Source organism: Malus domestica, chromosome 08, assembly GCF_042453785.1.
Source record: "Malus domestica chromosome 08, GDT2T_hap1".
Taxonomy (NCBI): domain Eukaryota; kingdom Viridiplantae; phylum Streptophyta; class Magnoliopsida; order Rosales; family Rosaceae; genus Malus; species Malus domestica.
The window spans coordinates 31,035,797-31,047,752 of NC_091668.1; the positions used below are offsets into that span (position 1 = coordinate 31,035,797).

At 30.6% G+C, this 11,956-nt stretch overlaps 1 protein-coding gene across 1 annotated transcript; it reads right to left on the minus strand.

The window, feature by feature from the left end:
- Positions 1 to 1,087: 1,087 nt before the first annotated feature.
- On the minus strand, positions 1,088 to 2,821 carry LOC139198178 (uncharacterized). The gene is made up of 2 exons (XM_070826447.1): positions 2,397 to 2,821; positions 1,088 to 1,157 (listed from the first exon to the last, which is right to left on the minus strand). Exons 1-2 carry the CDS (start codon positions 2,819 to 2,821, stop codon positions 1,088 to 1,090), a joined length of 495 nt encoding a protein of 164 aa, XP_070682548.1.
- Positions 2,822 to 11,956: the final 9,135 nt, after the last annotated feature.

Genomic DNA, 11,956 nt, shown 5'->3' on the forward strand with positions numbered 1-11,956 from the left:
TAGTTTTTCTGCTCTAGCTGTTTTGAGTTAAATTTTTAGCCTGAAATTATTAAAGAATGAATTTAAGATAATTTTTTTTTTCTTAAAGTAACTTTTTTATTAAAAAACTTTATGTAGAATATCCTAATTTAATTTTATGAACATTTTAACTTAAAAATATTTAGATTTGGATAAATATTGAAAAATCACTAAATCGACACCATGCAAGTCATGGAAAACTATTAAAAAAATATGAAACACATGAAAGAATATTTTTTTTTAAATTATTTTAGCCGTTGAGTTTAAATTTGGACCATTAGATTCTTTCTTTCTTTTTTTACCGTTGGATTCAATGAATTTATAAATATAAAACTAAAAAAATACACATATATGGTGGGCCAGCCCACTAACCAATAGGGGAATCCTGGTCAAAATTTACCCAATAAATGAGTTTTGGGTTAAAACTCATATTTGCCCCAAGGGTTGGAGTAAGTTGGGGTGAGTTTAGAACCTAAAATTTGAGTTTTACTCCAAGGGTTGGAGTAGGTTCTAGAAATGTTACTTGCTTGTATGAAAATTTCATGACACCAGGCGGCTAGCCACCATTTCGATTAATCAGTAATTGTTAAAAAAAAAATCAAAAAATTTGTTAGCCGGTGCGTAAATGGGCGATTGACGGGCTAATCAGGCATGTCTTTGTCTCATCTATTTTATTATATAAAAAGTGAGTTAATGAATCAATTTTTCTTGGGAGTTTTAACAAAACACTACCGTTACTGTTCACTTTTAACGAAAAACCATATTTATACCTTTCCTTGATGTTATTCATTATACCTTTAAAAATGATTTTTCATTAAAAAAGAAGTTTTTTTTGGACTTTTCGTTAGTTTTCCTATTTTTCTTTGGGTTTCTTTTTCTCTTCTTCCCACACTTTCTTTCTCTCCTCACTCTTTTTTTCTCACATTCACAACCTATCTCTCTTAGTAATCAGTTTTTTTTTTAATTTTCTAATTAATATACAAATTCGTTATATATCCTTCTATTTTGTATTTTTTTTGTTTCCCAATACAACTATAATTTTTTGTTTGAAATTATACGTAAACATTTATTAAAGGATGATTTTGTATAAAATCCATAGATGCAAATTTCCGCCTTCTTCCTCTCGAACGAAAATGCACCTGCAAAACAATTAACACCTTAGGTCAAAGCCAAGAGCCTCACGCACCCATGATTATTTTTTTTGGGGGGGGGGGGGAGAGAGAGGGGGACTTTGACCGAAGAACCTCTAATGCCAAAGTTAGAATTTGAGGGAAAAGCGTTTAGAGAATTTGGAGAATTTTGCAACAGAGTTGGAATTAGGTTTTTAGGAGAAATTGGAGCTATTTATGGGAGTGTGGCCGGTCCCTATTTAGAGAAAAGGGGTCCAACCACTTATGGTGGTTTTTGGGTGTAATTGCAAGATATTATGTCAAAATAATATCTTGCAATCAATTAGGAAATTAATCAATTAATTTAGGTAATTAATCTTATTTTGAATGAATAATTGAATGTTACCTTGTGCGGAGGATTTGATGAGGATTGATGAAATAGGTTTTGAATAAATACATATTTTGATCACTTATGACCTTGATTGAGTTGTTATTGTTTACTGCTTGCGCGTAGGAGTTCCGGTGTGTCTTGAGGGTAATTTTGTCATTTTCACCCATTAATCCACATGTCGCCTCCATATTTTTCTCGATTATTTTTTACTCCAAAAAATCAATTAAAAGTTACAATATTACAATATCTCAACAATATTTATATTAATTATAAATAGGTCAATCATGTATTGTGATACCTAAATGCCTTTAACATAAACAAAATTTACAAAATCTACCACTACAAATGGCACCTACCTCAACTAACACTCGTTTCTCATAGTTTTTATATTTTGGAACAAGTCAATACGAATCAGACACTGCAATGATTCTGTTTTCTACATTTAGATTCAAACACTGTGTTGCATTGTCCATTTTATGATTTCATTTTTCATCACTCACACGCCTCCTACATGTTCTTTTTTACATTTGGATTCAGACACTACAAGGTTGTGTCTGTTTCCTGGTTCAATCTTTTACTTTTGGATTCAAATGTTGTGTTGCAGTGGCCGTTTCCTAGTTTTTTTTTCCCATCACTTACACACCTCCTACGCTTCATACCTCGCACAACTCTTAATTTTTACATTTGGATTCAGACATTGTAATGCAGTGTCAATTCCTAGCTCTATTTTTTACATTTTGATTTAGACACAGTAATGCAGTGTCATTTCCTGTTTTTTTTTTTTCTTTGGTCTGAAAGATGGAATTTATTAGATTCTAATTGAAATGTTTACATCTTCCGCTATAATATTGAAAATAAAATTTGGCCCATTACAATACCATAAATGGACACTTCCATCCTTAGAGACATAAGAGGCAACAGCACGAGCAGCGTGGTTGCACTCCCGATGGGCATACGTCAACGTTGCATTTTGGAATGTTTGAGCGAGATTCCAGATGTCATGAATGATATCCTCCAAAGATGCTTCTGTTCCAGTTTCCTTATTGATCATCTGCATGATTGTCTTTGCATCAGTTTCAATCTCAATAGAATCGATGTCTTTCTTTGCACACTCCTGCAGCGCTGCCCTCAACGCAGTAGCTTCAACAATTTCAACGGAACGGTACAGGTTTTCCCGTCCTCCTGCAGAGTGCAGCAGGCCGGCAAAGTTCCTTATAACCCATCCCACACCACCTTTATGTGATTGTGGATTCCAAGCTGCATCACAATTCACCTTAAGTGTCCCAACTGTGGTATTTTCCATCTCACCTTTCTTCCTGCAAATTCCAGTTTATTGGTTCCTTCAATTGCATTTATGGTTGTTGTGCTTCCCCGTTGTGCTTCCTTACACTTAGACATTTGGATTCAGTTTTTCACATTTGGGTTGAGTAGGCTCTTCCATGTAAACGAAGGGCACGAGAGAGAGAGAGGAATGGTAGAATATTCATGTTCTAACTAATTATAATAGTTTAAAGCCTACATTACATTCATATAGAGAGAAAGAGAGACAAAAAGATATAAGAGTCAATCACTAACCATTTGCAAGTGGCTCCTTACCACAATGGTAGAAATGTGTTGAGCCTTGCACAACGGCATGGGTTCAAATATATCAGTAGCTAATCTAACATTTCATTTAACAAGATGTATCGTTTGACAGAAGAAAAAAAATCTAATAATGTATAATGACTTAAAACCCATGTGACATTATCACTGTTCTATGCCTAATTAATAAAAATATATCATGAATTAAGGAGGGTGTATTCAATTGGGAATTGCAGAGATTTTAAATGGATTTATAAATCCATGGATTTTTATGAAGTTTAATTGATTTGTAGAGATTCTATGTAAAATTTTGATTCAATTCCCTTGAAATCTCATGGGAAGAGATGAGATTTGTGGATGCTTAAAATACATTATAAAATCTCTCCAATTCTCTCTAATTCCTCAACTTTTTGAAATTCTTTAAAATCAAATTCTAATTGAATACACCTGTAATGATATAAACTTATTTAAAATTCTAATTGAATATACCAAGATTTCTAAGGATTTTAATAAACTATCTTAAAATCATGATTAAATAGACATTGAATTTCAGATAATCACTTAAAATCTTGATTGAATACCCTAGATTCATTAAAAGAATTAAAATTCCTCGAAATCTCAATTGAATACACCCCCTAAGTAATTACGTACAAAACAAAAATATACCATCAATATATGACTTAATTACATGTTATTTATATGTTATATATCATGTTAGCCGCCCACCTACTGCTTAGCGATATTAAAAACATTGTATTAGTGTCATGCATGCTATATAACTTAATTTTGTTTTTACTTTTCTGATTGTAAATTGCCATGATGCTGATATGAGTTCGACACATATATTGTTCTTTATTTAATGCAATAATGTGGTATTTTCTTTAAAAATACATATCACGTGCCAGGTAAGTAGGGAACAAATATAGAACAATATACTTGCCTTCACAAAAATTGTGAAGGGAATTTCTCTTTAAAACACTTTCGTAGGTAATTCATGGAATTTTGTGATTGTGATTATAACCGTTCATATTTTAAATCATTATTTAAATATTATTTTTGTAAAAAAAATTTGATAAATATGACGAATTGTATAAAGTAGATGACCAGAATTAGTAAAAACATTCATAATCATTTAATTACATGCTACAGTTTATTAAATAAATATATAACCTTAGTTAAATTAATTTTTTGTAGAGATAATATTTACAAAATCTTTTATTATGTGAACAGACAATTTTGTTCCTAGGTATAGAGTTTTGTAAATCCATCATGAAGTGTTTTGAAGGAGAATGCATTTACAATTTTTTTTAGTCCAGCATTTAAAAAAAAAATGCTTTTGACTCACATGCGCAACTTAAACCATGAGTCACTCGTTAAAAAGTAGGATTTCCACTCCTATTTTATTTTTTTTGTGCACTTTTGCTTTTAACTTTATATTTTGACTCACCTTTCATTCATTGATTTTCAAAGTTAAGAAAAATAAGGCTAAACAGTGCACGGAAAGAAATAGAAACAGAGTACAAAAGTCACATCACAATGCGAAAACACATACAATGTTCCACATCTATAAATTGAATAACTCCTCAAGCTTAGTTATTATCATTAATTTTCTTTTACCATTTTGTTTATGGAACATTGTCGTATCTTTTTATCTTCATCAACAAGGGTGGGGCATTAGAACTTGGCATGGGAATATAAATTGCCAAATCAAGAATTAATTGATTACAAATGTTGTAACTGAAACTGCTTCCAATTTCAATGAGAGAAATATGATTGTAAGTTAATTATTGACTATGTGAATTATACAATGTAATAAACTTACAAAACATTATTATTCTATTTAATGGGTAACATAAGATTTAAATTTGACATCTCTTACAAATTGAGAAGAAAAACCAACATAATTAAGAACAAGTTAGTAAGTTACTAAGCATTTATGCATATTTACTAAATGGCTATACTCACACGTGTACAGTGTACTCGTGAACCCGTGAGAATAAGGGGCTATACTCACACATGTACTCATGAAGTAGGAAGATGCATATATGCATTTTAAGAATAATCAAGGAATCTATCTCGTTTCTTGCATCCAAACTTGTATGAAAGTAATTGGCTGGGAGGTGGTGATGTGGCTGGAGAGGAGTAACGCATGCATAAGCATTATGCATAGGTTGGGGATGGGACATGTACATATAAGGAGGTTCATAATGTGGGATAACTTTCATATATTCTGGGCCTCAAAATATTTGGCGTTGTGGGTAATAAGTTAATAACATATCTCAATTTTATTACGGGAAAATTAGGTTCACATCCTTCTTTTTGTTACTCCATTGATTAAAATCCTATTCATTTTCAATTTTTGATCAAAGTCCTTAGGTATTAATAACATCATTAATTATTTGAATAATAAAATATTTTTATTTTTAAATATATTCATTTAATGTTAAAAATGTTACAATTAGTATATTTATATTTATGGCTAAATTTTTTTATCATATAATTTCATTTTTAGTTTGTACCTATTTTTAATTTGCAAATATTTTTTAATTTGTACCGATTTTCTTTTCATTTTTAATTTGTACTCATATATTAGTTTATTTTTTGTGCCCATATTTTTTTAAGTTTTATTTGTGTTTGTACCCATGTGTATACCGTCACGTGACTTTGTATATTTAATCAATAATAGAAAAATTACATATGGTATATTTATGTTTTATGCGTAAACTTTGTATCATATATTTATATTTTTAGTTTGTACCCACTTTTAATTTGCAACATTTTTTTTTTAATTTTTTGTATTTTCTTTTTAGTTTTATTTTGTACCCATGTACTAATTTCTTTTAGCGCCTATATTTTTAAAAATTAATTTGTATACATAAATTTTAATCTTTTATTTGTACCCTAATTTATTTCTAATGTACCCATTCTTCTTTATTAATGTACCACTTTGTTATATGTGAAATGTACCAATTTTTTTGTAAAATGTACTAATTTTTTTAACACTAAGGATACATTCTTTTGCCATTTATTATTTCTTATTTTTACATATTTTTTTATCCATTTATTCAATCAAAATGTTTGAATTTTTTTATTGTAACCGTTTCTAATAGTATTATAATGAGGGATTTTAAATTTATAGGATTATAAATCTCATAAAATATCAAATAATTAATGTCAAAACTATAAAAATATAAATATTAATAATATAATGAGGTGTACAAAGTCAAGGGACCTTGATCAAACTTTGAATAATATTAAGGTTTTAATCAAAGAATGTTAAGGATTAGGGACCGCATCTAAAATATCCCATTTTATTACTGTATATGAAAGAAAGTTGAGGTTTTATTAATTAGAAATATAAAGAGTAGTTTAACTGTTTATAAGCATATGTAAGGTTTTGTTTTATTTTTTTGATATGAGAGTTATAGTCTCAACATATACCCTCACGTATGTTGAATTTTCAAGCTTAATATATAGACTACACTAATTGGGTGACGTGAAACATGTGCAGCTGTTAAGCTTACACATGAGACAATTTACTTTGATACCGTAAAAAATGTTGAGGTTCTACCATTAAACTAATTGGTTATACATAGTTAGAGACTTGGAGTGGGTCATATGTGGTTATATATCTGTTTTTATTATACGTAATTGTGATGATATGCTGAGTGCATATATGTGAGTCAAGCGAAACGCGTGACCGTTCTCTTTTTCCTTATGTCTGATAATAACATACTGTATTCAGATATCGAAATTACAGTATATTATCTAATGGTAATAATTTCTCAAATAAAAAATCTAATAATAATTGAGTCATAACCACAACAGTATTAACCTCTGTGCTCGAGTTATATATAAAGTTCAAATTCCTCTCCTTTAATATCGTTTGTAGGCTGCTTAGTATTACAGTTTAGTGGTATTCTATTTCACTTGTAAGTGAGAGGTATTAGATTCGATTCTCGCCAAAAACGAATTTGAACCACATTATTATGACTCATCCAATGTGAGGCTTAGCCCACTCTCCCACTCCTTAGTGTAGATAATATTGTTTGTTCAAAAAAAAAAAAATCGTTTGTAGAGGCTGCTTACTACTACGGGTCTAGTGATATTTATTTTCCTTTGTAAGTGAGAAGTCTTAGGTTCGATTCTCGCTAAAGGCGAATTTGAACCACATTATTACCAGCCCATTGTGAGGCTTAGCTCACTTCCCCATCTCCTTAGTGTAGATAATATTGCTTGTTAAAGAAAAATATTGTTTGTAAAGATATTTATAATAAAGTTATAGAGTCATATTTTCCGATCCCACAATTACTTTGAGAGTTCTCATATCTCATATGATCTTGCAACACTAAATTACTGATTTCTATGGATCGTCCGCCTCTTTCATTTTCTTGCTATATCTGATATGGGTAATGTTAAGAAGACTAAAGTTGAAGATAAAATTTGCAAACTAAATGATGTGTCACCAATAGGAATGAGCACGTTTACCAATGCTTAAGTAATAAACTAATTATCAACTTCTATATCCTTTAGTTTTCAAAATTTAAGTTACAAATTTAGTTTTCCTAGAATTACTCCTGATAATATTATCGTGTAGTTTCACATCTTTATTTGCAGGTTCCTATTGGGTCATGTTCTTCATTTTGTGCCATTTTCATGAATGAAATAGAAAGGCCAGAGTCATCTAATTATTCTCATTAAAATTATATTTATGAAAGACATGATGTCTTTATATGGGGTTATATTAGCAATGTTGTAAAAAATATTAGACGGTAATCGGACGGCGAGTAGAAACCTAGCATCTAGGGCCCAAACTTTTTTTTATAAAAAATGGCCTAAATAACCGCTTAGGTGCTAGGAGGTGGCCAACTGCCGCAATTAAGCCTAATCAGACCAAACGCCTAAGCGGTAGTCAAGCAGCGAATAAATAAAAGTATATAACTCGGGAGAGTACGTAAGTTTGTTGCGAAGGCTTAGCGAGGGACAAATCCCTCTTCAGACTTAGCAAGGTCTGATATAAGGGGATTAGCTTAATAAGGCTAGATAAAGAATCATCCCACAAGATCAGTAATGAGATAACGATCTATCTGATCTCCACCATTGGAACTCTTATTGGCATCATTCATCACGTCTTTTCTAATCAAACAGCTAATTGACTTGATGGGCGAGATATAACTGATCTTAAACTATTCAATCATAGTATGCGACGCATGACCAAATGAATCATCTTCAAGCTCAATCATATCAACATATATATAGGGAAATTAGGTTTACATCATTCTTTTTACTATTTCATTGATTAAAATCCTATTTATTTTCAATTTTTGATCAAGGTCCTTGGGTATTAATAACATCATTAATTATTTGAATAATAAAATATTTTTATTTTTAAATATATTCTTTTAGTGTTAAAAATGTTAAAATTAGTATATTTATATTTATGGCTAATTTATTTTATCATATATTTTTATTTTTAGTTCGTAGCAATTTTCTTTTCATTTTTAATTTGTTCCCATATATTAGTTTCTTTTTGTGCCCATATTTTTTAAAGTTTTATTTGTGTTTGTACCCATGTGTATACCGTCACGTGACATTGTATATTTAATCAATGATAGAAAAATTACATATTGTATATTTATGTTTTATGCCTAAACTTTGTATCATATATTTATATTTTGAGTTTGTACCCACTTTTAATTTGCAACATTTTTTTTTTTAAATTTGTAGTATTTTCTTTTTAGTTTTATTTTGTACCCATGCATTAATTTCTTTTAGTGCCTATATTTTTTAAAAATTCATTTGTACTCATAATGTTTTAATCTTTTATCTGTACCATAATTTATTTATAATGTACCCATTCTTCTTTATTAATGTACCATTTTGCTATATGTGTAATGTACAATTTTGCTATATGTGAAATGTACCAATTTTTTTGTAAAATGTACCAATTTTTTTAACACTATGGATACATTGTTTTGCCATTTATTATTTCTTATTTTTACATAGTTTTTATCCGTTTATTCAATCAAAATGTTTGAATTTTTTTATTGTAACCGTTTCTAATAGTATTATAATGAGGAATTTTAAATTTATAGGATTATAAATCTCATAAAATATCAAACAATTAATGTCAAAACTATAAAAATATAAATATTAATTGTAATATAATCAGGTGTACAAAGTCAAGGCACTTTGATCAAACTTTGAATACCATTAAGATTTTAGTAAAAAAATATTAAGGATTAGAGACCGCATCCAAAGTATCCCTTACATGTAATTACATGGCCTCCGACCATGAGAGGTAACTGTTACTCTACTAAGATACTCAAGCTCTTGAATTCTGATTCATTCTCTAAGTCTAACTTAAACATCAAAGAACCCTTGAATCAAGTGACAACAATGTGACAAGGTCTATAAGTCTACTGCTTTCTTAGCTGTAGAGATATTCAAGTAATTCAACGCTTATGTGAAATTCATGCCCCGGCCACAATATATACTTATCGAGTTTTTATATTGATAAACGAGATCTAAAATTGGAAACCACACAACATGTGATGGGAAATTCAACAAATAACTGTAGGAAAAAAAATCGATGAATAAGATTTTGACAGACAAATAGGGAATGTAGTAGTGGTCACATACTTTAATACCGACCATTTGTTCGCCTAAGTCCAAAAATTTGCTAAATTAATATTGGATTAAGGGCATGTTTACTTAACCATAATCAAAATTAAAAAGAAGTTAAATTTCGATTACGAAGTATTCTTGTGTTTACTAAATAATAGGAAATAAAAAAGGTGGTGGAATTCATATGAATTTTGAATTGAATTCCTCAATTAGGAGTAATTGATCTCCCTAAATATAGGTGGTAACCCTATTCCGGCGGATGTGGAGATACGGAATGGAAGCCCTTTACGTACACTCACTCGACTTTTAAACTCCAAAATGCCACTTAGTACTATGGTCTAGTGGTATTCCTCTTCACTTCTAAATGAAAGATCTTAGGTTCAATTCTCGCCAAAGGCGAATTTGAACCATATTATTACTAGCCCATTGTAAGGCTAAACTCATCATACCGCCGCAGCCCGGCGCCACCCCTGCCTTTCCCTGACCACCGCAGCCACCCTAGTCACTTCCGCTCCTACACATGCCCAACACCGCAGCCACCTATTCATGGTTGACAAACTTGTAATTGTATGTTCTCATTCAAGGTGATGGCTTTGATTACTTTATCTTATTTGTTTGTTTATTTACTAATTTATTTAAATTTTTTGTAAAAAAAAATTAGGTCTACGTACATGTTATTTTGGAAATTTAAATGTATTAACTAACACAAAAATGAACTTATTTAGAACATGGGCAGTTTAGTAATTAAATTAGTTTTAATTCCAATTCAAGGTGTTTGATAAACAGCTTATATGGAAGCAACATCATTTTTAATTCAATTTCAAACAATTTAGTAAACAACTTCAATTATAAGTTAATTTTAATGCATCATCAATTTAACTACTCCTCAATTCAATTGCTTCTCATTTTGATGACGGGTTTGTAAACGTGCCGCCCTAAAGCTAACCTTAATTTGTTGACAAGTTATGAATTCACTGCAATGACCACTTGCATGATGATGAGTCCTCGTCCTCATCCAATCCTGTCATCATCAACATCACCATCTCTCTTTCTTTCTCCAGTGGATGCATCCAGTCATTTACAATTAAGTTTGGTAAACAAAACTTTTTGGGTTTTTGTTTTTAGCCTTTCTATGTAAAAGCCAAACCGTGTCGTATTAGAGGACTAAATACATCATAAAATGGGTCCGGAGGAATCCAAGAAAAAAGAAGAAAGGGCAAATTATAAGCTAAGGCTACTCTGGATATCATAGTAGTGATCGATTTTCGCATAGCTAGCTAACTAGCTAGCTACAAAGTAGACACCCAACAATTTTCATATTTGAACGCGTAAAGAAGAAGTGAAGAATTCTTGGAATTAGAGGGGTGGTTATGAGTTATCTCATCTGCAACAATGGAACAAGCGAAATGAATTTTGTCCTTTTCTTTCCAAGTCGCAAATGGGTTGAAAGAAAATAACGATGCCTGCCTTCCAGAAAGATCGCTTGACTCTTTCACCGTGGGATCCTAGGAGGCTGCAATGTACATGCATGTACGGTACCTTAGAAAGAAAAAATATATATACCAGCACCCTTTAATTTGACCGATGACAATCACATCTACATACAATAAAATCTCTATGCAATCATATTGGGACTAAATCAACTTTCTTATCATTCGGAGGTTATCACTTAATTTTAGTTCTTTACTTAATTATTCTTATGAAAATTTTATGGATCCAAAGCTCTGCATCAATAATTAATGAAGCACACCAATTTTTGAAATGTAACTTTGAAAAAATAGAGACACCTAATCTTTAAAGGCATACCAAAGAATTTGTGAACATACTTGAACCGTTGGAAACATTTTAACTTCAACAAAAAGATATTCATGTTGACAAGGTATTATGTACCTGCAAGCTCAAGGACGTGAGATCAACTCTTAAACAATAAAGCATTATCCCAACAAAATTTAGAAAAAATATTTTGGTTATCTAAAACTTTTATTTGTGACGTTACATACTTTTGGACTTATTGACAATCATTACTGTGGAGGCAAGTTTCCTTAAGATGTGATGTAGAAAAATTATAACTTATTATGATGTGGAGTTTATTACTATATATAACTTGCCCAAGTTGGGACTAGAATTTTTTATGACTATTAGGAGGTTATTCATTTAGAGTATCACTATAGAGATGTTTTACTGTATCATATCTCACTTTGTTGGTCCCTTTACAATGTAAACACCAACT

Coding starts and splice junctions, on each gene's coding strand:
- LOC139198178 (XM_070826447.1), bottom strand. CDS start 2,821: ATGGAAAATACCACAGTTGGGACACTTAAGGTGAATTGTGATGCAGCT. Junction 1,158..2,396: donor GATGGAAGTGTCCATTTATG/GTATTGTAATGG, acceptor ATTGTTTTGCAG/GTGCATTTTCGTTCGAGAGG.